At 36.5% G+C, this 27,814-nt stretch overlaps 1 protein-coding gene across 2 annotated transcripts in view; it reads right to left on the bottom strand.

Annotated features, from left to right (window-relative positions):
• The window catches only part of EPS8 (epidermal growth factor receptor pathway substrate 8), a 169,402-nt gene that overhangs the window by 4,032 nt on the left and 137,556 nt on the right, over positions 1-27,814 (bottom strand). For both annotated transcript variants that reach the window (XM_025401810.1, XM_025401809.1), the window contains exons 14-19: positions 26,281-26,464; positions 22,583-22,716; positions 17,475-17,583; positions 16,467-16,610; positions 7,233-7,455; positions 19-199 (exon numbers count right to left, since the gene is read on the bottom strand). In XM_025401810.1, coding sequence (XP_025257595.1) covers positions 19-199; positions 7,233-7,455; positions 16,467-16,610; positions 17,475-17,583; positions 22,583-22,716; positions 26,281-26,464 — 975 coding nt within the window. The remainder of the gene's footprint in view (positions 1-18; positions 200-7,232; positions 7,456-16,466; positions 16,611-17,474; positions 17,584-22,582; positions 22,717-26,280; positions 26,465-27,814) is intronic.

Below are 27,814 nucleotides of genomic sequence, written 5' to 3' on the forward strand. Positions count from 1 at the left end.
ATTCAGAGAGAGACTCACACAGGGTTGAATCCCTTTGACTGTAACCACGTCTTCACATCCTCTGGTGTGGAGTCGTAAGTGATATTGATAACTGGCACGTTCTGCCGGGGCACATGGAATTTCTTCTGAGCGGCACTCCGACCAATGGTCAGTCTGTGGATGAGTTCATCCTGTACTTCCTCCATCTGAGATTTCCTTCCTAGACACCAACAGGGAGTAGGTTGTTTTTGAAAATCCCTAATATTACATCACCCTCTCTAGAAGCCAATCTCTATAATCCTTTGACCCCAGGAGGACCTACAATCTAGTGTTCCTACCATCTTTCCTCACTTTTATCCTCGCCTGGTATAAATTCCATGATCAATTATTAAAATAACTCCCTGGCTCTTCTCTAGTCACTTCATTGTACTCCTTTGGCAAAACCCCAATCCTGGTTAAATCTAACTTTCTGCGTATTCTGTGCCTGCACCTGCACAGCTGAATATAACACAACAATGCTGAATGATCTCATGTTAAATTCATGATTATGAACCTTAACTTGGCGTTAATGCTTCCTGACAATCATACTACATTTCTTTAGACTGGTGGCTCTCAACTGGGGACAATTTTGGCCCCAGAGGACATTTGGGAATATCTGGAGACACTTTTGGTTGTCACAATTGAGGAAGAAAAAGGGGAAAGGCTGCTGCTGTCACACAGTGGGTAGAAGCCTGGGATGCACAAAACGTTCTATAATTCTATAACGTCAGCCTCTCCTACAGCAGAGAATAACCCAGCCTCAAAGGCCAAGAGGGCCCGGCTTGAGAAATCTTGCCTAAGGTCATGTAACTGCCCACTGTCTTAGACAAGTATTGAATATATTCTACTTTCTCTCTACAAACCCCTAACCCTATTCCCCAGTCCTCACCTTGAGCTGATGATCTCGTTTCCTAATTTATGAACAAAAGAGTTGGAAGAAAACCTCCGTAAGTTCCCCTACCAGCACTTTCCCCATATGCTCTGCCTGCCTTCCTATTATGTTATATAGGAGCTGTCTCCCTGTTTCCAAGGCTAACCCTCCATGTATGCACTAGGCCTCAAGTTCTCTGCCTATTCAAATAGTCATTTCTCCCTTATTTATTCTGTTATTAATTTTCCTTCTTCACTGAATCAGTTCATCAGCCTGCAAACATGCTATTATTTTATGATTTCTGTTACCTTTAAACAAGCCCTTTTTACCATGTCCTTTCCCAGCTACTGGCCATTTTTCTGCTCCTTTTACAGCAAAAGTCCATGAAAAGTTGCCTGTACTAGTGGACTCCAATTCCCATTCTCCTATTTTTTCTTAATGTCATCAAAATTCAATTTTGCTTTTCCCCCCATCTCTCTACTACACTTTGCTAAACTCCAGCCAATTCTTTCCCAGCTACTATCTCATTTAACCTATCAGCACACATTTGAAGCAGGAGATTCCTCCTGGAAACATTTTCTTCCTGTGGCCTTCAGGATACTACAGTCTCCTCATTTTCCTCCCATGTCTCTGGATTCCCCTTCTCCGGATCCTCTTCTGAATATTCTCATCTCTCCAACTAAGTAATATTAAGGTGCTCTAGGGGACAATCCTGAGACTCATCTCTGCCGGCACTACCTCCATCAGTGACCACTGTGCTTAGGTCCACGGCCATTTAAAAGATGATGGTTACCAAATTATTTTTCCAGTCCTCTTACTCGGAACTTAGGTCCATATATGTTGTCCACTTGATATATTCATTTGGATATCTGCTAAATAGCTCAAATGCATGTCAATATAGCATGCCCAAACTGGAATTCCTGATCTTCTTCCTGAAGCTTGCTTTTATAAACTCTTAGACTTGCTTTTTAGACTTCTCAACTCACTTAATGACAATTCTATCTTTCCAGTTCTGGCAAAATACCACAGAGCTGCACTTGATTCTCTGTCCTATGCTATATCCAATTCATTAGCAGATCCTGTTAGTCCGACCTCATAATGTATCCAAAATCCAATGATTTCACTGTATTCTTTCTGTTGCCAGCTTGGTCTGAGTCACCAGCCTATTAACAGATCTCTCTGTTTCCACTCCCTACCACCCTACCCCTTTCTCTTCATTCTCTTCTCAATATAACAACTAAGTGATTCTTTTAAAATGTAGGCAGGCCAGGTGGCTCACGCGTGTAATCCAAGCACTTTGGGAGGCTGAGGCAGGTGGATCGCAAGGTCAAGAAATCGAGACCATCCTGGCCAACATGGTGAAACCCCGTCCTACTAAAAATACAAAAATTAGCTGGGCATGGTCGCGCGTGCCTGTAGCCCCAGCTACTTGGGAGCCTGAGGCAGGAGAATCGCTTGAACCCAGGAAGCGGAGGTTGTAGTGAGCCAAGATCGCGCCACGGTAGTCCAGCCTGGCAAGAGAGCAAGACTCCATCTCAAAAAAGAAAAAAAAAAAAGTAAGATGTTGCAGCTCCTCTGCTCAAAACATTCCCAAGTGATCCTAATTACTCCCAGTAAAAGGCCCTACAAGACCTCCACCTCTCTAAAGCCACTCCACAACTCTTCTGGAGCCCTTCACTCTTGCTCCCAATGGCTCCCTTGGCGCTCTTCAAATTTAAAGGCCATTCCAGTCTCCTCTGCCTGGAATGCTTTCCCCTGCATCTTCACATGGCTTATTCCACCCCACCTTTACATTTCCCCCAGATGTACATAAAATTGCAACCCCTCCCCCAAAGCACTCTCTATCCACATAGTTTTATTAGTCTCCAAACCACTTACCACCTTCTTCATAGTTTTGTCTATCAACTTAATTGTTTTTTTGTTTGTTTGTTTTGTTTGTTTGTTTTTGTGAAATGGAGTCTTGCTCTGTCGCCAAGCTGGAGTGCAGTGGTGTGATCTTGGCTCACTGCAACCTCCACCTCCTGGGTTCAAGCGATTCTCCTGCCTCAGCCTCCTGAGCAGCTGGGACTACAGGTGTGTACCACCATGCCCACGCCCAGCTAATTTTTGTATTTTTAGTAGAGATGGGGTTTCATCCCTTTGGCCAGGATGGTCTCAATCTGCTGACCTCGTGATCCGCCCGCCTCAGCCTCCCAAAGTGCTGGGATTACAGGCGTGAGTCCCCACGCCCAGCCAACTTAATCGTTTTTTAAACTACCTCCTTTCATTAAAATGTAAGCCTGAGGAGAAAAAGGACGCTTCCCTTTTTTTGTTTGCATCTATATCCTAACACCTGGAACGGTGCTTTAATTCAATAACTACTTGTTGACTGAATGAATGAGGCAGTCTGCTGACTTTTTCACTGAGACTTTGAGAATCATCATGTACAAACCCCTTAAATAACCAGATAAGAAAATGAAGGCCAAAAACAGAGAAATGATCCGTCAAAGTCACATTTCAATTAGTAGAATACTTTAGCTAGAATTGGATCTTCTGACTTTCCGCACAGGGCTGTTTTATAGCCAAAGTCATTAAAATCACCTTTGATTAACTTCCCTAGCTACTCCTTTTTCCTCGTCATTTGTGCTAATGGAAAAGATGTGTGTGTATATGAACATACTGTCATGACAAAAATAGGAAAGACATAAAAGTATGGGAAGGGGAGTAACGTGTCTGTGTATTTAAAAATATGTGTGTATCTATACATAGGTATGTTACCTTGTTTGTTTTCACTTTCAAGAAATAAGAACAATCTAAGTTAGCAAGTGACAATAACCTCGTCACTCATGGACCTTTTTGTGACCAATGTTCTATGATTTTTTTTCCCCTAGGGGAAAGGGTTTTAGAAAGTGTTTGGTGCCCCTGGGAAATAAGGGAAAGTGTGGATAGTGTTATTTCAGTCTAATTTTTTTAATGCCTCAAGTATCTAGGAAATCTTTTGAAGGAGAAGTCAAAAAAGGGGAAAAGGGGAGGGAGGGAGGAGTAGGGGGTGCTAGAGAGACTGAGAGAGAGAGAATACTATTGATTGTTACATTTAAGTATACATTACATGCATTTCATTAGTTACCTTTTAAAAAATCACTACATCAAACTGTCAAACAGCATATGAGTGCATCTCAAAGGGAAAAAAAAAAAAATGTATCACCATATTAAAAGATTTGGTTTCTTATCTGCTGACTTTGCCAGTATATTGATCATCACCAGTCTGCAGCATAGTTTTCTTCCAGGAAGCACAAAAAAACCCTCCGCCTAACATGTTCCTGGGCTTTTGGTTTCCATTTCCAATGTTCTAACACACAACAAATCAGAATAACTTTACACCTTTCTAAAATAACACTCTGATTACAAAAGATTAAACTCAAATAAAAGGACTAGCATTTCAAAGGAAATGGGAGAAATACAAAGCAACTAAAGTGTTGGTATCTTAAAAGGGATAAAAGGAGAACCTTTTGGGATCCTGCGATAAAACAGTCTGAATAGCTTCTATGACACAAGGCTTCGCAGCTACTTTGAATAGGCAACACATAGACTTCCACAAAAGGGCTTCACTCTGGCCACTTGCTACGCTGTAAAAACAGGCATGTTGGCTTCTTCCCCCTGTTCATACCTGCTACTTGATAGATTTCTATGAGTATTTACTTCCTAGTTCCTTCCATTTTATTTTTACCAGATGTTTAGGCAGTAAGCAGAGAATGTGGGTAGCATGAGTAGGCATATTTTGAAAGAAATCTGGCTATCAATAAACACACACTGAAATATGTGTACTGTCTGGTTCTAAAAGAACATTAAGCCCCAACATTCATTCAGAAAACAACTGTTCTGCAATAAAGTTATCAAGAAATATTTGTTTTATAAAGAGAAATATATTTATTTAATGTCAAACTGTATTTCTGAGATATTTTAAAAAGGCACTTACATAAGTTGCAAATATATTGTAAGATTTCTATTATTCTGAGGAAACAAGTATGTGTGTTAATTTTGGGAGAGATGTTTATATTTTATACACCAATGCCACCCTTTTACTTACGAAAAACAGACTTGAAAATGATGAGTCACAATTATCAGGAGAGTTCTCTATCTTTAAAAGTATGCAAACTATGCCTCTTTCCCACTAGGTTATTCTTGGTTTCTCAGAGTGAACAAAGAACAGACTGTCCTAACCCACACACTGCTCCAAATGGGGACTGGATGCCGATGAACTCTGATCCCAGCTAGGCCAGGAGAAAGAGTCCCACCGTGTCAAAGATGACTATGCTGACGTCTCTACAGAGGGAAATGCTATAAACTTGTGGGAAGAATAAAGAAGGGAACAGTTATTTCTGACAGGAAGTTTTCTCCTTAGGGAACTCAATAAAAATATTTATAGAAATTTCTCATCTTAAAACTATGTCTTTAGCGTCTTTGAAAAAGAAAGCTCTTTTTAAAAACTCCACGTAATTTTAAAAACTTAGTAGCATATTCTATTTTATTATGATTATACACACTCACACACACAGTTGTTTTTGCCATACAGAAAGAGCTAATCACTTTCCAAAACTTCACTTTTCCTTTAGTTTTCTGGTAAGATAGATATGACAGTCATTTAAATTGGACATACTGTGGGAGAAAAATTAATGAGTAAAAGTAGGCTTATGCGTATTGCATTTAACCAGAATTTTTAGAATTGTTAAATAGTAATAGTTTTAGTGTCTTTTTTATTTTTTGATTTATCAAGAATGTCCACAACTGAACAGATGTGGCAATGACTTACTGAGGCGAGAAAAACAGGAGGATGAAAATGGGAGTGAAAGATTCAGTAATTTAGTTTTCAACATAAATAGAAAGCATCCAATCTCAGCTATAAAGTTAATAGTTCCATACTGTTATCTGGATGCCAGAGATGAATTTTAATATGATGACTAATTTGGGAATCATTCTTTTCCCAATGATACAAACAGTACTGAAAGAAATGGAAATAGAATGAACTATAGTAAAAAAGTATGTTTATGTGGAAAATGAAGGCAGAACCCTAAGAGAGGCCCACATTGAGGGAAAAATAGATATCTGTCTCTCTCTCTCTCTCTCTCTCTCTCTCTCACACACACACACACACACACACTTTATATACTTTTGTCATATTGAGGAAATATGAAATATCTTCATAGCTCTGGTTTTCCAAGAGTTTTTACATATCATGTATAGATAAAGCAAAGTAACTTTATAATACGTTTAAAACACCAAATTTGGAGATTAAATTGACATGCCACATACTACAAGGTTAAACAAAATTTATCTTAAAATTACCTTCAGTTTTCAAAATATCTACACCGCTATTGACCAACAATACAAATAAGGATAATCCAAAGTTGGTCATAGTGTCTTTTTAGTTTATTTAAATATGGTTTTCATAGAAACCATTTATATGAAACATCAAATTTAAATTTATGAAAATATGGCACTGAAGCGTAAGTCACATGAAATTTGAATTTGGAGGGTAAATCTGAGACTACTATTGGCCGGTGATTATATTAACATAGTGTGAATGTGCAGCTACTGTGAATAGCAAGAGGAAGAGAAGTAGGAGGGTTATGATGATGATGACGACAATGACAGCATGTAGTTAGTGACTGCGTATTATGTATCATACAGTGTCAGAATCAGTCAGGGGTTTTCAACCTCAGCACCATTGACATTTTCGGCCAGATAACTCCATTTGTTGGAGGCTGTCCAGTGCATTGTAAGTTGTTGCTAAGTGTCCCTGGTCTCTACCCATTAGACATCAGTAGCATCCCCCAGTTTTGACAACCAAAAATGTCTTCAGGCAGTATCAAATGTCCTCAGAAGGATGGAGAAGAGGACAAAATCGCTCCTGGCTGAGAAGCACTGAATTAGATGCTTTCTATGCATTATCTCATTAAATCCTCACGCTTATCCTATGAAGTAGATACTATTATTTTTCTCCACTTCTCAGATATTGAAGTGCTGAGAGGATAATTAAACCACTGAAGGTCAGGCAGCTGGCAAGTGCTGTTTCACTATACAAAGTCCAGGATGTCTGGCTCCAGAGTCCGCATTCAACCATCATGATAGATTGGAAAAGGAGTAGAAAGGCATGCATTAGAGAGCAGACAGAATACTTCCTGTTTCTCAGAACCACATAGATGATGAGAAACCAGGTGAAAATCTTTGCAATCTATTAAGTACCATGCAAGTATAAAGGACTATTATTTATATTTAATACAAGTAGAATCAACAGTAAACAATATTTTACTTAGTAGTGCTTTTAATTTGCAGAAGACATTTTTTGCCTCCCTGGGAAACTTACGGTCCACCGGAAGTTGTTTGTGTCTCTGGCTGTCTCGCATGATATTGACACCACTGTCACTGGAGCTGCTGTTTTGACGCGTTACATTTGCTGGGACCTTTGACACAGGAACAGGTGCTGGAGTGGAAGGGGGAAGGGGGACAGGAACAGGAGCTGGTGTTGGAGGAGGTGATGGAGCAGGGGGAGTATCAGCTGGTCTTGGGCCATACTCCATCCTTTGTTTCTATAAAAAGGCAAATAATTAACTTAAAATTTAAAAAATATAAACCTAGGCTAGGAAAACAAATTATACTTGGATAGGACATTGTTGGCTATTTTTAAACTTACTTGCAAACCCATTACAAATTTATCTGTAATCCTATATGGTATAATGACCATTAAAAATCGTATTTTAAACATTCTACATAATTTGTTCAAAGTCAAAATGTCAGTTAAGGAGTCACAAGGCTACGTCAATAGCAAATAGTAGTATTATAATAATAAATGTCAAGAAAACTGAATTTGGGCTTGGAATCACACAAGACCAGAGGAGGTAGAAAGATTTATAATTATTTTTAAATTTATGCTAATAATAATTTGCAATTGTACTGGAAGTCTAAATGTCAACAGCATAAAGCATCACTTACTCATTTTAAATGTATGCTATATTCAAAGATTTTAAATTCTGTTTCCAATAAATAATTTTAAAATATTGGTATTATTTTGTTCAAGGCATAACTTTTTCTGCCAGCATCTTAATACTAATTTATTAAAATTAGAAATTTCCCTCGTTAAAATGGAAATGTCGTGAGGTGGATGGTTGTGAGGGTAATAGTATGGTTTTTAAATGTTTATGATTGCAACTCACAAATGAATACTAGAAAGGGACCTGTGGCCATTTGTATTAAAAAAGGTAGGTGTGACAAAATGCTTTTTAATAATTTTAAAAACATGATTGTTAGGCATACCTATAAAACAGCATTTGTGAATATTCCTTATTAAAACACACGCAATAGTTAACACTTTAAATCTAAATAAAACAATTTTAATAGGTAACGCATTGTGAGAGGCTCCAAATTCTCAAAAGGCACATTTTCTTTTTAGAATCAAAGATACAGGGCAATTATTTGTAATTAAGGCAAAGTTTAGATACTGCACTGGCACAATTTTAATTATTCTAATTTAGGCTTAGCATATTACATGCAAAAAGACCTTTTGGTAATCTGGTCCTTTGATTAGAACAGTATTTAGTTTTAAATTCTAAAATGGCCCAAATATCAGGTAATATTGATTTTAAGAGAGTCCTCCCCATTTCCACAGAGATCAAAAACAAACAAAAATACACACCACACAGAGACACATCACTTTTTCATTAAACTATTACTCAAAAACAACACATCAACCTTCATCAGTCACCTTCATGGCAAATGACTAACACCTGTGGAAACCGGTGTGGGAAGGAGCCCTCATTCTTTTCAGCTCTTTGTTTCAAAGCTGCTACTCACCGACCAGTGGGATGGGGTCGAGGAAGTGGGAAGTGTATTATGAAAGGATGGAAGTATATCTGAAAGGAGTGTTTATAATGCTGGTAGATGCTGAGGGAAGAAGGAGGGTAAGGAGGAGAGAGGCAGGACGGGAGGGAAGGAGGGAGTAGAGGGTAAGATTCTCAGAGTGAAAGAAGGGAGTTAGGTGGGACAGAAACTGAGTTTCTAATCCCCTTAGCATTCAAGGCTTAGAAATATTTCTAATGTATTCAATACTGTATTAGAATGAAAGAATGAATTGTTATTATTATTCCCCACAAAACAATCTTCCTATATTTGGGCCAATAAAATACTTAAAGCAGTCAAAATACAGCAAACATCACCAGAATGTAATACTTAGCACACACACAAGTCTTCTGATTAATGTATACACAATGTTCCCTTGACAAGAATGTCCTCTGCACATAATTTCATGAAGAGCTAATGAATTCTCACATTAGTGTTTCAAAAGCATCATAGTTTCAATTATTGTTTTTAAAGCCTAAACAAACAAAAATGCCATGAGCCCGCTTTCCATGACATGACTCACAATTTTTGCTTTTGCTAGTCATCACATACTACTGTGAGAAAGTGAATAAACTGTGTTACTGTCACAATCAAGCTTGAAAATAAACTCACCAAATGTTCTGTGCCTTATTTCATTCATGCCATTGTTACATAATGCAACTTTATCAGTATGACCTAACAAAATAATAGGTTTAAAATACATATTTGATTAAAGAAAACCCATATGAAAATGTATGCCATAAATTATATTTACTTGCATATTTTCCTCTTTACTTAGTCCTCTCCTCCTGCCCCATGTTTCCAACCTCTGACATGAAAAGGGGGGAAGTACCTTCCTTGAATCGTGACAACTGGTTCTGAATGGCAACCAAGACAGCTCTTCCATGGAAACTGTTGGAAATTCTTCATGTGGAAGAAAAAGAATCAGCACTGACTCCTAACGTCACTTTTCTGTGTCCCTCCCTAGCTTCTCTACTCCTCTTTACCTACCACCCAACTACTGCTCTTCCTTTCCTTACGTTTGTCTCTTGGCTATTTTCTGTTGAAGCTACAGAATTAACGATTCCAGTGTATCTCAGTTTACAGAATGTCTTGGAGAACAGAAGTGCACTCTGAACACTCTTCTCCTGAAACAAAGGTACTGAAGCTCCAAATTCAAAAAAGACATTCTGACCAACTGTTCTTGGTTTGTCTGAGACTTTCCTAGTAATTAACACTGAAAGTACCACATCTTCACAAACCCCTCAGACTCCCCAACTAGGAACTGGGAGGGTTCGTCAGCCTGGTGTGGACCTACTTTTGCACCCAACTGTCACTTCCTTACTCTTGCCTGTGATATCCCACAAATACAAAGTTCTGTTAGAAGTAAAATGCATCTTTTTGTCTCTCTTTCTCTGAAAGAAGGCAGAATTAATAGACCCCATAAGAAATTTACTTTCCTATTGATAATTAAGTTGGAATGAGTCACTTTTCTTTAGCAACTTCAGCTGAGTAGAAATTCTAAAGAATTAAAGAATGCTATTGAGAGATAAGGTCCTGATTCATACAAGATGCTGCTTCAGAGGGGAAATTATGCAAGTAAGCTCAACAAAGCCATTAAAATTGAACTGTTCTTAAATATTTAACCTACTCTAAATTACACATTTTTCCTCTAAATTTGGTTTCTTTGGAACTCTGCAGTGAAAACTAAGCACAGCTGGAACATTTGGAGGGTGTTAAGTCCAGAGACTGAATCCAAAAAATTATATTAAAAAGAAGTGCCATGAGGGAACGAATGTGGGTTACCTCTGACAGCTCGCCAAGTAATTGCTATTAGGAAAATGGAGCAAATCACATCAAATGAGAAAATTAATACAGGAAATGGAATTAAAATAATATCAATTATAATTCACATCAAATATCAGAAAGAGTAAATTAGTCTGACAGTAAAATTACATGCCCACAATCAACCAGTGAAGGAGCCTGTAAATCTATAATTAATTCCCATCACTATCTAGCCATGGAAAACTAATCATATAGATTCTACTACAGTAGGAACAGTGTAAAGTACTTCCATAGTAACTATTTGTATGCTTAAGTAAAATACTAAGATATAGGTTTATTTTATTCCTATTGCTCATAAAGAATACAATGAGAATGCATTAAATGTAAGAGTAATTCTTGTTTAATTAGCTGATTTTACAAAAGGTAATACTGCAATGCATTATGGTGTGATTTTAGTGAGCTTTAGTTTCAAACTTTGTGAGCAGCCTGAACAAACATAGAACATTTAATAAAATTATGTACATGTGCATGTCAGACAGTAATTATCAATACTTTATATATGCATAAAAATACATATATATATTTAGAGTGGGTATTATTCAAATTATCATTAAGAAGCCTCTGAGAAAATGTCAATACATGTGGCAGAATAAAAAGTAAACATCTTTGTCTAAAAACCATGCCTATAATTAATGAGCAGAGTCTTCCGAGATTAATTTTTAAAAAACAGTTTTGAAGAACTGAATATTATCAGGAGCTTGGCCTGGCTGGAAGAGTATGAAGCCATCTTTCGTAAAATGGTCACTCTGTCCAGTAGTATCTAAATGTCTGGACTGAGCTTAAAAAACAGAGCACTAATAACATAGGCTGAAATTAGTAGTGTTAGTGGTTTAGTAATCACCTGTAGAAAATATTTCCCCTTTTAATTTAGGGCTATTTAAACATGTATATAATGAATAAGAAGATTTTATACCTAGACTGGATTGTAGAGACCACATAACTGACTCCTGCTATTTCATGACCAAGTGAATTGGAACACAGATATATAAAGTGCTCTCTTTAAGGACTAGAACCCTCATCTACCAATACCTAGATTGGGGCTTTTCTCATGGTATCATATTACAATATCTCTTGCTAGACAACAGAGAATATGGGAAATGTTTTGTTGAATTCACATGACCACAGAGACTGGACATTCATAATTATTTGAATCTTGGTAGAGTAAGAATACCTATAATAATAATAAATGCATAGATAATAATTAAGAATAAATGAGAGACTTCTTTAGTCAGTCCACTGGATATATAATAAATAACATCAGGGGAGGAGGTGGTTTCTGCTCTTGGCATATAGCTTGCAAATTTAAATGGGCACAACGGTAATTCTAGTAGATGAGCAGCCACAGGGCTAGAGGTCTGAGAATCAAGTCAAAATAAAGATCAGGAAATTTTATGTGGCAAGTAGCTTCCAGGTGGGGAGAAAGCACCCTGGATGTCCATCTATTGCCCGGCTCAAATACTATAAAGCCTTGGAATGCTGTACAACATTCTTTATCAAAAGACGTCTTTATCAAAAGACGTGTTATCTCTCCATAATCTCTCCTCAGCATTGATTTCCTTTCTCTGTGGTTTATTCAATCTTTTATGTCAGTATCTTTTGTATATTTTTATTACTCTCTCTTTTATGTTTAAAACTTTGCTGAAGCCATGGGGGAAATACATTAGGTGGGAATGGTTGTCTTTACAGAGCTGTTAAAAATCACTTCAAATGTGAGGATATTAAATAGCCCGGACTCTCAGGGACACCAGGTGGCAATTCAACACCTATTCACTGGTGGTGCCTGGTATGAGCATCGCTGTCATCAGAACAAAATCTCTGATAAAAAGTGTGTGAACAATAGGCAAGAGCTGCACTTGTGCCCTTCACCCAGAAACTGCCATTATTTATATCGATTTCTTTATAGGAAATGTAAGGGCATAATAATAAGAGTCATGACTGTGTCCATTTTTTAAATATTTGGTGACTCACAGATGTTGCATGGAAATAGTTTACACCTAATTCCCTTACTTCCACCACTTACAAAATGTCCTATTCTAAGTAAATCATATGATTTGGGTTATTTTCCTAAATTATAAAATAATGAAAGATACCATGAAATCCAGGGAATGGATACATAAGGCAAAAATCAATTTCCAAGGATTGTGACTGATCAGATCAACTTTTACCACAGTATAATGCAAAGTAAAGCTATTCTGAGAAAATACCACTTCAAATATTAATACAGAGAAAAACTATGGGTTTATACAAAAAGAGATGACAACCTTTTTTTTTTTCTTCTTTTTCTTGTTTTGAGACGGAGTCTTGCTCTGTCGCCAGGCTGGAGTGCAGTGGCACAATCTCGGCTCACTGCAACCTCTGCTTCCTGGGTTCAAGCGATTCTCCTGCCTCAGTCTGCTGAGTAGCTGGGATTACAGGTGTGTGCCATCATGCCTGGGTAATTTTTGTACTTTTGGTAGAGACAGGGTTTTGCCATGTTGGCCAGGCTGGTCTCAAACTCCTGACCTCAAGTGATCTGCCTGCCTTCGCCTCCCAAAGTTTTGGGATTACATGCGTGAGCCATTGTGCCCACCCGAAATAACCTTTTGTAATCACTATTCTCTAGAACAGCAGAATGCAACACAGCACAGGCTCCGGATCCGGAGCACTGGGGCCCAATCCTGGCTTCATACAGCTGTATAAATCTGGGCAAGTTATGTCTCCTACACCTTAGTTTCCCATGAAAAAATGTGCCTCCTTCACAAGGTTGTTATGGGAATTAAACGAATTTGGATTTGCCAAGTGCTTAAACAATGCCTGGCACAGCGTGAGCACTGGCCACTGGCATATCTTCTCTAGAGTGGAATATCTGTGAATGTTATTCTCTGTGAATGTGAAGCAAACTTAAGTAATGAATCATTGCTTGCCTTTTGGCAGCATGGTGCAGGAATCTAAAATATTTTTGTTAAAAGAAGTTTCTTTATATTTCTTCAAAGTTTTGATATCATTAAATGAGAGAGACAGATGGAAGGGAAAACAAGTGTGTGGGCTGTATCTGAGGAGGAGAGAGAGGGTCACGCTGCTCTGGATACAGCAAGCATGCAGGAAGGAACAAGGCCTTGGCAGATGACCTGTGGACTTAAGCGGGCTTTTGGGAAGGATCTGCTTGGTGCTAGGCTTTCTATTGTTCTTTTTACCAAGTGTGTGAGATGCCGGTACTCAATATGTATTTGTGGAATGAGTGAATAAAAAGATGAGTAAGACATAAAATTGCAATCCAGTTGAGTTTTATAAGGCTAGGGTATTAGGATCAGTGGAATCTATTATATAAATATTGTGGTATCTTAATTATCATTCTGAAATAAGTTACAGGATTTTTCCTTAGATATTTTAGATATGGGTATCTGGTGACACTGTTGTAGAGATATAAAAATGACTGGCACATATTTCCAAGGATGTTTTCTTTTCCATTTTACTCTATTCTTTTTTTTTAAAAGACTATATTATAAATGTTTTGAGAATAGGAATCCTTTTAGAGTAGGATTTATGCCAGATAGCAGACAGCAAAGCAGACTGTGAAGCTTGCTTATTAAAATTTTACAAGGTCTTAGTGGTTTTGTTGAGCTCAGCCCAAAATTTTCAGGAGGTGTTAAAAAGCAGATTGTTTTTAATATATTTTAAAAGTAGGGCCCTCAATCTGAACAGCATACGCTTCTGTATACACACAGAAAGCCTCTGTACACATTTCTACATACACCACTACGTTTGTAGTTGCAATCAGAATTTTTAAGAGGAAAGTAGGATAGTGTTGAAAAGTTTAAAACGAAATAGCCAAATAGGCAATCCCTATAAGAACCACAAGTTTCTATTTACATAAAGTAGCAAAACAAACTCCTGAAACTTGTGAACTCTTAAAAAAATGTCTTGGTTGTGCCAAAGTTGACAAAAATAAAAGATGAGGTTCTGTTTAAGAAAGGAGGAATAGGTTTGACATTCTCTGAAAATACTTTCCCTGCCTATGATATATATTAATAGTTTTGGTTCAGTTTAAGACAGAAGCAACCTTTTAAACGGAAAAGTCAACTTATGGCTCAAGCCAAGAATCAGAACTAAAGAAAAAGACAGGACTGAACAGTAAACAGCAAAAAGTAAGAGATATTAAACTCTTTAGGAATCTCAGGTAGGAGAAAATTTCTATTATAGAATTTATACTATTGCATGTTTAAGTATTTTATTTTATCAAAGTTTGCTTATTTCCAGCAACCACGCACACAAAAACAAATTTGGATAATTGCTTTCAACACTTAAAATACAAACTTTTGCCTTCTGCTCACATATGGGGATCAGGGATATCCTTTATGAATAGTGCTTCTCAGAGCTTACCATGAACTGCATATTAAAATTAGTTGATACAGCCCAAGGTATGTACTCTACCATTATTTTAAGTATAGGTTTCAAGCATATACTACCTCTATAGGAAAGAAAATGAAGAACTGGTATTCATGAACCAGACAGAAGCCTATATTGTATTAGGTAAACAGATACTAAACTCAGAAAAGTAGGAACTAAGAAAAGAAAAAGGTATAAAAACTAAGAAAATTCACTTCAGAAACCCATGGGAAATGGAGGAGACCATACCTTGAATAACTCAAACTCCTTCTTTGGCATCAACAGCTAATGACAAATGATGAACATAAAATAAGTAATACATAATATATACACACATCAGGCCAGCCAAAACATAACACAGGAAATAATTTCCATTGCCATCACTTTAAGTTACTGAGATAGAGAAACTACACACAAATTCTTTATTTTGAATGTTTCCTTGGTTCATGGATTCTAGTAAGGCCAAGTCCCTCTGGATAAGTACAGGACCAAGCCCAGGCGTGAATGTCATGAGGAGCCATAAGTACTGAAATAAATTGTCATGGCAGCAGAAGTATGACCACAATTCCAGCTTTGGACAATCTGTATTTTTTTAAGCCCAGATCTGATATAAAAATTAATGATTTCACTGCATATTCTATGCAGCTTCTACTCAAATTCATGACATTATTATGAGGTCAGATGTGATCTTTTTCTCAAGACTTTGAAAATTAAAGAATTCTTTCTTGGGGAATGAGAAGCCACCCCACGTTTATAGGCTGTACCTGAGAGAGTCCACCCATTCTTTGTTTACAGACCTGACTCTAGAGAGCCTGTCACAGGTCTAAAATTCCCAAATTTAAAAGCAAGTTAATTCAGATGTTAGGGCGAATGAGCTGACCAGGGTCATTGAAATCCTGAAAATGTGGCATGGGCCCTAAGAATGGACCTTCATAGGCCTTCAATGATCAGGAAAAGAGAATCTGACCTATCTAATCTATATCATAAGTACATTTTAATCTTAAAATCAAGAGAGGAAAAATATTGTAATCCAGCTGAACAAGTACTCATGTACTGGTGTAAGGTGAGATGAGTGCAAGTTCAAGGCTGGTCAGTGGCAGATCATTTAAGAGACTGAAGGCAAGGGCTGAAGATGAACTGCTGGACACCAAGCCACGATCTCAGTGCCATCCTCTATCAAGAGGAAGCCACTAGTGGATAGGAGAGCTGTGGGTAAAAAGACAGAAATACCATTTCTTCAAATGTCAGAAATACTATAGATCGGGGGAAAAAGCTTTCAGAGAATCAGGCACCTACTGCTAAACATTTTGAACAATTTCTAGAAGTAAATCAGAAAACATATGTGTAATTTTCCGTGTCTCTCACCATTGCCACTCCCCAACCAATTACTCTAGAAAAAAATATATAACCAACTACATATCAAAATGATCAATACACAAAGGTGTTTAAATCCTCTTTAAGAGTGATAACTTTGTAAATGTGTACATACTACATTTTACTAAGAAATCATGCTCACCTGTATAGTATGAGTATAAGGTGGATCAGCACGCCCCAATCCAGATTCTGGAGGTCTCACAATATCCAAAATGTTATTTGGCACAAATCCAGAGTCTCCACTTGCATTTCGAACTTTCCACCATTGCTTCCGATCATCAAGTATCTGTCACGTGCAAGAAAATAAAGGTATAATTTCCATATAAAAGCCATTTTACGAAGGAAGTTCCCTAGACTTCAACAAAGAAAATTTTTCTACTTCTGATAATTAACTCAGCATCAACATAGTGTTGATTGAATGATTCTCAGGAATTACACTAAGACATTTATGAGTATACAGTAGGTAAGGTATCATTATGGTGAATCTACACAAGGTCCATTTTACCTCCAAAGAACGGTCTGCATTATTTGAAGTACTTAAGGACTAAAGTACTTAAAGGACTTAAGGACTAAAATGACTTTTGGAAAAACCCATTGTCTCCATTTTGGCGATAGAAATAAAAAGTATATAAACATCACTTTTTTTCCTTACAAAATTTATTGTGATAATTCACCTTACATATTCAAGAAGATGAACTCTCAATTAGAACCTAACAAAGAGAAGTTGGGGTTGTGGTGGACTATCCCTAACATCATTAGCTCAATGACTGCTGAGTATATCTGTGCAAGGATATAGGATAAAAAAAGAAAATGTCTCTTATTGAACTATTATGTGCCTCTACATCTGAATTGATAACTAGCCTTGGCTCCAAAATGAAGAAATATCAGAAGAAAGAGGGCAAGGAAGAGAGCAAAGGAAGTTAAAAAGCCCACCCCCTCCCCTTCCCACAAAGAAACAAATAAAGGAGTATTCTAAAGCTATCCCCTTAGAAGGAGTATCTGTGTACCTCTTCTAAATAGATGTAGGTATTTCTCATATACTATGTCTTTAGTAATATAACACTTTTGAAGGAAAGTTTAGTTATATACCAAACGAGTAATACAATAAAACTACATTATTAAGAGTATAAAAAAGAAAAAATTCTATTACCTCTAAAATATCATCCTTTAGAACTGAGAGCTCACTGTTGTTCCTTGCTACAAAGTCATACTTGGATTTGGCATATTTCTTGGGTTGTGATTTGAGTGGTTCATAATTCCTATAAAAAGAAAGAAAAAAGATTATTATTCTGTTTTAGCTCTTCCTAAAGGATAAAAACAGAAAACATTAAGACAAGCCAAATTCTACCAGAAAACTTTCTGAAAAGTTACAGCAGTTTCATTTTATTACATTTTACATTATGACAAATACAAGTTACTTTAAAGTTCTTGCTATTAAAACGAACAAACTGTGGCCATGGAAAAAAACAAATAATGCAAAATCACAAGGCTAGGTGGTACTTAGAAAAATCAAGAATCCAAGTCTATAAATTCTTTGTCAGCTAGATACATATACTGGATATTTTGTTAATTATCATCTCTACCATAAAAGAACTAGATAAAGACAAATGTTAGTATTTTTCATAAAATTAAAGGAGACTGAAAATAATTTCCATAGTGGTAATTTTAGTTATATGTTGATTTCACTAATTCAGGCAATGTCTGCAATTCAGTAACCAAATATGTAAATTAAAAATTTATAACTAGGCATCGGTTTTTAGGAACACTTTGCACAGTTATCTAAACTGCAAAAAAAGACAGATATGCACTAAGTATGAGACTAGTAACACTTTCAAATAAATAAATAAATAATTTAATTCACTATAAACTTTTAAAAAGTGTATGGGCCCTATTTTTTAAAAATAAAACTTCCTCACAAAACCAAATACCTCTTCTAATCATTAAATGAGTACTAATAGATTTAATAACTTAACTAAAGATTACTTTTATTTGTAACACAATACACTTGATGCATTAAATATTTGTATTTTCTTCATCTATTTCAATAATAAAATTACTTTAACCCTTTATTAATTTTACTCCCTAGTCTTCTCCTCCATTTACATTCCCACATTTATTTACACATCTCTACAAGGGAAATAGCAGGTAGAGACTAAAGATGTTAGGTCATCCTACCCCGTCAAGTTGCCATTATTTTTGCTGTCTACCAAGTTCTCTGGAATGCTGAGTTATACCAGGGCCTGCAGGACAGTTGTAGACATAATGTATCCTGTCATCATAGGTTTTTGTTACCTCTTAGGTAGTAACTCCATTGGAGGAGGGAGATAGGGACAAAGAAGAAAGAAGACCAGTATAGAACACCTTATAGACAAGCATGTATGAACAGCTTATTGGCTATTTTTAGTACATTAAAAAGAAGATTGGTGGAAAAGGTGAAATTATGGTGAAGTAATTATTATATGCTATTAATAATAATAATTTTAAAACTGTGTTCCATAGATTTCCCATCCCTATCCCTACTGGAATAGCTCTGCTTTTATTTACTTTATATATTCACATTTAATCTACTAAGATTTCATTTGGGGGATAAAAGAGATTCAATTACCCCAAACATTAGGAAAACAGTAATCTCAGTGTTTTATCTTCCTCTCTTCCCCTATTTTCCTTTCTCCTATGATCTGCAAAATAATCATTATTAATAATGGAGAGTTAAGGGTCTATAACAAAGTTTTTTTTTATCTTGCAGGTCTCAGAAGTGTTTACCTTAAGTGCTTTAGAATTTACAAATCTTTACGGCTCACAGCTTCTTGCCCTCTATAGGTTAAGCATGGATATGACACTGACCATAGTTATCAAACAGATAATCACAATTTGTAATTTTTCAGAGGTACCAAACTTTCTTGGCCAGGCGCGGTGGCTCATGCCCCTAATCCCAGCACTTTGGGAGGCTGAGGAGGGCGGATCACCTGGGGTCAGGAGTTTGAGACCAGCCTGTCCAATATGGTGAAACCCCATCTCTACTAAAAATACAAAATTAGCTGGGCATGGTGGCACATGCCTGTAACCCCAGCTACTGAGGAGGCTGAGGTGGGAGAATCGCTTGAAACCAGGAGGTGGAGGTTGCAGTAGGCCGAGATTGTGCCATTGCACTCCAGCCTGGACGACAAGAGCAAAACTCTGTCTCAAAAAAAAAAAAAGAGGTACCAAAGTTTCTTAAGAGCTATGGAATGTAACAAAAGGTATGGGCTCAGTTTCTGATTTGGAATAATAGATATGCCACTTGATAGAGAGCAGACATATAGACAGTAGTAATTTGAGAACTTCTCTAAAATATTAATTGCATCTGACAGCAGTAAGCTATAAAACTCAAAGGTGTGGGCTTTAAATTCAACGAATGGTCTACCTAATGGCATAGTAATTTCACAGAACAGTGAATATACTTCGTATGGCATTGTTAAGCTAAATATGTTCTGAGAAGCCCTCTGTACTTCCACACTTGAGTCCTGTGGACAAATCATAACCTAATTTAGTAGGTAGACACATTGAAAACCCAATTTAGGAGTATGCTTCTGTAACAATAGCTGAGTCTCAGCCAATCCCAGCAGCCATACTTCAAGCACTCATAGGCCGCTGACTGTTCAAATTGTGTGCAAATGCCAAACTGTAACCAGTCAGCTGTTTCTATACGTCACGCCCGTTTTCTGTACGTCACTTTCCTTTTTTTGTCTATACATTTGCTCTGACCATGAGGCATCCCTGAAGTCTCTCTGAATCTGCTGTGATTATGGGGGCTCCCCAATTCATGAGCCGTTTTTTTCCCCCCATTTGCTCAATTACACTGTTAAATTTAATTTGTCTGAAGTTTTTCTTCTAACAGTATCTACTGCATTCCTGCTATGTAATAGAGTTTAAGGTCAATCATAATTATTTATAACAACAAATTCCAAACCTCTGTATATTTTATATCAGACCACAATTTTCAGAGAGTTTTTCAAAATGATGACAAATTTTCTTAGCAACACAGAACATCAATGATTCATGTATTTATCAACTATCCTAGCTCCTATTAAGTCCAGCTGAGGCAGAATCCATAAGAACAACTGAGATATAAAATCTACCCACCACTCAAGGTATTCAAAAAAATTCTTTCTATGGCGAACTTCTGACCACTCTAGTCTATTATTCCTTCATGGAATTTCCTTCACTATATTTTATTTAAATTTCTATTTATCAAAGGTTACTAAAAGAAACCTTATAAAATTCACGACAGCCTTCTCTGTGGTGAGGAAAAAAAATTGTTAAAAATAAATGTCCCTTACATCACCTATCCCATCCTACATTAAGTTTCATGAGACGAATATTATTGAGAATTTAGGAGTAAGAAAAGCATTTTTTATCCCAATGAACTGATACTCATTCCTTTTCCTAATGTTAGCAAATGATTATGTTTCTCTTTTTGTTCTGACAGCCAGAAATCTGAAAGACAAATCTGAAATTCAACAATAGTGTCAACTTTTACACTTCATAAAAATTCTCATCTTCCCTCTTAACTTCTTAATTTTATATTTTATTTCATTATTTAATTTTCAATAATAATACTACTTTAACTACATATAATTTAAGTGAGCTAACTGAATCTATTTTGGAAGTAGAACGGGTACAAAGATATAACTAAATCAATAAACCAAAGTTACATTTCCCTGATACTCGATAAAGATCATACAAATCAAGGTAAGCTTTTAAAAGACTCTGTGGTAAGGTGCCCAAAATAAATGGCAGAGTTTATTCCATCAGTAATACTATCCCTTATAGATATGCAGGTGAAGGACAGGGAAGTAGTGACTCTGAAATACTGGATACACTCTCATGCACTTATTCATCCAATCCATCAATCAAATAAATCTACACTTATGGAGTGACCACAGTATGCTAGATGTGGTCTTAAAATGGAACCTGATAAAAGTTTTCTAATGTCAATATGTACTCTACATATGCACTCAAGTGGTTTTCTAGCTACTTAGCTGTGGAAAATCATCCAAATTACTGAAGTGATAAAACTGAAAGAAATCTATTAATCTGAAATGATTGCTATAATATTGACATCTAAGACAGAAAGAAAGAAAAAAGAAAATATTAAGACGAGTACTAAGTTAGTTAAGAATGATTTCAATGAAATAATGTTCAAGCTTCAAAACCGATTTCCAACTGTATCTACTAAAAATTAATTATATAATTAAAACATTCTCATATGTTGGCATTTAAAATATATATTATTCATTGCTGACTTTTCTTTGTACTCAATTTAATGTCACTGGTGCCCTTGGAGTTATACCTGTGTAATTTCTACAGCAATTACTTTAAGCATTACCTGTCACCATCCCTGACAAAGAACAAAAATTTTGAATCTCACTTTCTTCAGATTATATTAAGAAAAGAGTGTATAGAAAAGAAATAAAGGGCATATAACTCTTGTGGTAAGAGAGGCTTTGAAGCAGGAAAGTACTAGGCTGAGTTCTCTACCCCCAGTTCACTGAATGACCCTCCTCCTATACCCGTGTTATCAACATTTTACCTCCTTTTCTCTTTTCTACGTGGCTTGGCTCTATGTAGATCTCACTTACTAAAAACAAGATTGGAAATAAAAAAAAAAAGAGAACTTATTCCAGTTCCTTTATTTCTTCTCATCCCAATTCTCCATCTCTGCCTATATTAAATTTTTTAAGAGTGAAAATATAGAAGAATAAATGAAGTATAAAACTGGAAAGTCAAGATAAAAAGATGAAATAGCACGAATGACAAATAAGGCATTGACCCTGTTTAAATATTTAGTTTATACTCAGTTTAAATATATCTATCTAAAGGAAGGCTTATTTGTTTTCATTGGGTGAAGATAAAGATGGAAACTGTTTCCTTTAAAAGCTACAGAGCTGGAAGGATCCTCAGAGACCATCTGGTACAAACTAATGGAGGGTTTCAAGACAATTCTTTCTTCTTAATGTACACATTTTGTCAGAAGTATCTTTTAAAAAATGGAAAGTCATCCAAAGGCATTTGCACTAAATGAGAATTACAGACTGAAGGTCCAGACATCTTTTGTTGATCAAAACCAGTTCTCTAAAGGAACAACTGAAACTTTATCAACTAATTAACAGACAGAAAGTTTAAAGAAGCAGCAGACAATACAGACACTGTCACCTCTGTTAGCACTAGATCAGACAGTTATCCACAGCTTTCAAAAGGGTGCTCATTAAATGTTACCTATCTATATGGCGATTAGAAGTTGGCTTAAAAGCAACAGCAGCTTCCCCTTGGTCCAGGTGGGATCCTCTTGCGTAAATGTTGCTACCGAACGCATGGCCATCCGCTGGATGATACTCTGATACACTGGAATGCTGAAAGACAAAGTGGGGCAGATTAAAGAATCACCAAATACTATTTGAATCAGCACTCAGGCCAGTCAACAAGATCTCTCAACTATATTGTGATAAGTTTTCATTTTCAAGTGACGGATCATTATGTTAACACATTATGAAATGGGAGTGATACATTTTTGTCAAAGACTTACTTATAATAAGAAAAGTCACTAGTGCAAAGGGTAATCTTGCTCTTTCTGTTCAAGAAACTGTCACCACTGTAGCAAAGTAAATATTGTCACATGAAAATCAACTGAACTCTATGCATTAAAATTATACTGACTTCTCTTTTTTTTTCAATTTTAAAATGATACACAGAATATTATAGTATTTTCAATTTTTAAAAAAATAGCAGCACTATTATCATCTTTGCTGTTAAGGGAAACACAGAAAGGCACAACTAAATGGATCTTGATAGCCAAGAGTCCAGGATAAGAGCATGCTGGAGTCATTTCTTTTTTGCAGTTAAGATAATTCAGACAGGAAACTACTGGGAGCGACCAAGAGTGACAGTTGAGATTCACAGGTCCCACTGAGGACCATGGTTTCCATGGTTTTAAAGCTATAGACCAGCAATCCCCAACCTTTTTGGTAGCAGGACTGGTTTCACGGAAGGCAATTTTTCCATGGACCCCAGGGCCGGAGATGACAGGGATGGTTTTGGGATGAAACTGTTCCTCCTCAGATCATCAGGCATTAGATTTTCATAAGTGTGTAACCTAGATCCCTTGTATGTGCAGTTCACAAGAGGGTTCTTGCTCCTAATGGAATCTAAAGGTGCAGCTCATCTGACAGGAGGTGGAGCTCAGGCAGTAATGCTCCCAGGCCTGCCGCTCACCTCCTGCAGTGAGGCCCAGTTTCTAACAGGCCACGCACCAGTACTGGTCCACGACCCAGGGACTGGCGACCCCTGCTACAGAGAATACATGCTCAGACTGGGAGAAAACAAACAAAAACTCCCCAAAGCCTTTACATTGTTTCTTTATATGAAAATGAGGTCTGGAAGAAGCATGATAGACACTGAAGCACTGGAATTCCTTGGCTATTTTCATTATGGATTTTGTGTATTTGTTGATAGATTCATTGGGGCAAAATAGTTAAAACTGGGAATGTTTCAGAAAAGTCTTGAACATATGGTTACCACAGTTAATTCTAATGGCAAAGTAAGCAGGAGGAAGGCTGAGTTTATCCACGGACACGGCAGGTGACGTTTATATATACAAAATCAGGATACCGTGCTTAATATAAATACAAATAAACAAGTTCAGCCTTTTAAATTAAAAAAATCTGAGCTTAATTAATTCAGTTTATCATTTCCTTGGGAAAGAGTAGAGGCACTACATTAGATTAGGTAATCTTTAATTAAAGACTGTTCTAAAGAGGGGAGTGCTCTGTTAGAAGCACCCACACCTTTTGCCCAGCTCTGAACATTAACAGTGAAGTCAGCAGTATGAAATCACTGGGTCCTGAGAGTGACTGGGAATACTGAAAGGGAGAAGAGAAATGATGACTAATGACTAACTGTGATGACTACCAAAGCTTGCTTAGGGTTCAGAGGAAGTAAAGAAGCTGAGTACTGCCACCCATATTTGTCACTGTATGTCACCTATGTCTTTCAATCCTAAACAAAAATCATAAGATCCTGAATTACCCAAGTCTTGTGGTAAATGCATTTATTATAGTAGCAATAAAGTATAATAAAATCTCTCTTCTAGGGATGATTACATTTTTATGCATTTTAAGTTACCATTACTTGGCCCCTTTTCCAACAAAATCTCAAGGCATAAAATTCCCTGGAACTGCTAGCATGTGTTTTTCATTTTTTAAAACCTCTGAATAACTACTTCAGCCATAAAATGAAATATAGTTTATAACAGGAAAATGATAACTCATTACAAGTAAGGATTCTCAATAATTCCTCTTTTAAAATCACTTATTCAGTGAAAGTAGACAAACTTATATCCTGGGAGCCCATTACTCTCTTCTTAAATACACAAATTGAGAACGAAATCACAAAAGTGAATTTCTGAGGCATACATTATAAAACGAGTATATTTTCTTATTTAAGATATGAAGGCTATAAGCTGGAAATTTTTAGGATGTAAAAACAGTCAGCTGTAACTATAGCAACAGCAAGTGTATCATAATTTCATGTTTGATTATATTTTCTTTCCTCTAGAAAAACTGCCCTTTAAATGGAAAGAAAGTTCACAGTGATGAGGCCTGAACTCTGAAATACAGGCAGGGATATACACTTGCCAACCGAGCAGTGAGGTCATCTTAATTATTCATTTAAAGGGAAGGACAGGCATGGAATCCACCTCTTCCCTTATAGTACAGCCAGAGAAAAAAAACAATTACGTTAGAAAAAAATAATTTCAAAGTAATATGTTGCTTTATTTTTAAAGTTTCAGGAATTAAACCAAACTTCTATAATACTATTGTTATTGTCCAAATAATAGTTCACAAAGGGAACAATTTTTAAAATTTAATTTAGATAAACATTTTGCCTTAAAAGTAGTTACAGGATATAATACACCATGGTTTGACAATTCATTCCTTCACACCACATTTGCCACATTATAAATACCTATGATAGCCTGAGAAAATTAATCTAAGGAATTAATAAAAATAATAGGACTTTGGGAAGATCTCGTCATCATTTACAGTTTCTTCTTCAAACTAGATCTCATTCACCTAATTCTTCAGGTTCTGCCCATCCTATTTGTGTTTGGTCCAGCTTTAATCAATGTTCAATGTTCTTTTCCAACAAGAAGAGTCACAGAAACATCATTTGTAGGGAATGTGACAAGACAGCATACTCAATTTCATTCTCTCAACTTGATTCCCAAATAGGTTATACTCTAAAGATGACTAAATACTTAAAAGATAAAATGAATGTTAAGATCTCCTCAAGGTGTATAGTTTTATAAATGATCATTTGAACCTAAGGACTAGAGTACAGAAGAACTTTGGTCCTCTAGCAAGGGTGATAGGACTTCAGAGGCTTAGAACTAGGCAAAAGGGAAGAAAGAAAACAAACAGAAGACAAGAGGGGCAAAGCAACGTGAAGAGAAGACGGAGAAAATAATTAGGGACATTCAGGAAACAGCTGCTTGGGACAGGTTAGAGGATCTAGGTTCAGGGAACTGTCTAGAGGGCCTGATAAGGGGAGAGGAAAACAGAAAGAAATAAGCCAAAGGGCAGTAGTGCAATTCCCTGACAAGGAGAGAAAGTCATCCTAAAAAAGCCTACTTAGGATCGCTAGAGCCAGGAGAACAGTGGCAACAAGGGGAGGGGGAGGGTTGACAGGCTATAGGAGAGCAATTTGGGTTGGGGTTGGGCTTCACAGAGGAACACAGCAACTGTCACAAAAAATGACAGAGGCAAGAGAGAGAGGTAAGTCAGGAGAGGGTAACATTCAGACTTTGATTCTAGAACAATTTTCAGATCAATAAAATGAGAACTTGCAATCAGAATTATCAGAGAATACAGAGATAATTACACTCTCTACAAAGGGTAATGTTAAAAAAAAAACTTTACCTCAGTGGATAATCTTTTTATTTCCTGTTTGCACTGATGTTCTGCTACATTTGCCACAGATTCTGCCAGTTGATAAAGATCTTGTTCCATTGTTGCTCCCATAAAGTTCAGCATTGGGGGCTCCCAGCCATTGCGGAACCGTGGAACATATGGTGGAATAAACTGTTCTTTTGGCCACTCTGCTCTGTAGGAGGGAATGAAGGCGTATAAACAATAAAACCTAGGAATGTATCCATACTCACAGTTATCTTCGGTAAGGCTAGACATACACACGCACACACACATAAACAACAAAAACAGCACATAGACCTAATCTGTCTTCCATCCACCCAAAAAGAAAAAGCAAACATGTTTATGCCAGTATTTCACACCAATAAAATGAAAGAAAGATTGAAATCTGTTGCATGATCTGTTTTCACAACATTGCCCCAATTCTCTGTTAAACTCAAGTTTTTAACATGGGTATAGGTTTTTAAAAATTTGTGTAAGAAGGGAGAGTGGAGCTAGGAGTATAAGTATTTAGAGAACAAACTTCTGTAACATTTAAAGTAGTTTCAGATTCCCAACTTTCCCTTCACTCCTCTGCCATCGTTGTTGAAACCTCCTGGTATTAGACGTATCTTTCAAAAGAGAAACAGTCCAGCAAGTTCTTAAGGTTTATGATTTTTAAATTTATGAAGTCCCCTAAAATGAAACAGATGGCCAGTTTTATAAATTAAATGTATCAGCTCTGTTTTAATCAGTAAAGTCAGCTAATCTGTAATCACAATCATATCGGTTCATCATTTAATGACACTGAGTGAAACTTATTTCTATAAGATCCTAATCACTCATGAACCACAAAAATAACTAGGACAAAAATGAGGGCTTTGTTTTTGCTAGAATATGTTGCTTTATCTTTCATATTTAATTCTTCATGTTATATTTCTACTATGATGAAATCAGCCATCTTATTCAGATTGTTATAGATTTTCATGGTTCTTTTTATCTTTATGAGTTTTTAAATCAGTCAGTACATTCATTTCCGAAGACTCTTAACAATCAGGATCTAAAATGACCCTTTCTGCATGTTAACAGCTAACAATATAGTTCATTTTGATGTAGTTTTTTGAATGTTAATTTTCTTATTTTAAGATAGAACCCTAAACAAAGAAATTAAGGAGCCTGAGCTATATTTGTAATGTGACGCTTGATCAATTTAATAAGCTTCATGAAATTAAAGGATACCACCTAAGCTTATCATAAAATCATAACCTATATAAATCTAATAGATTTAAGTGATCTATTTACAATGGAATATTATTCAGCCATAAAAACGAAAGAAATCCTGTCATTTGCAGCAACATGGATGGAACTGGAGGTCATTCCGTTAAGTGAAATAAGTTCACTCATATGCAGAAGCTAAAAAAAGTGGATTGCATGAAGGTAGAGAGTAGACTGGTGATTACTAGTGGCTAACAGGGATGGGGCAGGGTTGCAGGGAGATGAAAAGAAGTTGATTAATGGAGACAAACGTACATTGAATAGAAGAACT

This window comes from Theropithecus gelada, chromosome 11 (genome assembly GCF_003255815.1).
Source record: "Theropithecus gelada isolate Dixy chromosome 11, Tgel_1.0, whole genome shotgun sequence".
Classification (NCBI taxonomy): domain Eukaryota; kingdom Metazoa; phylum Chordata; class Mammalia; order Primates; family Cercopithecidae; genus Theropithecus; species Theropithecus gelada.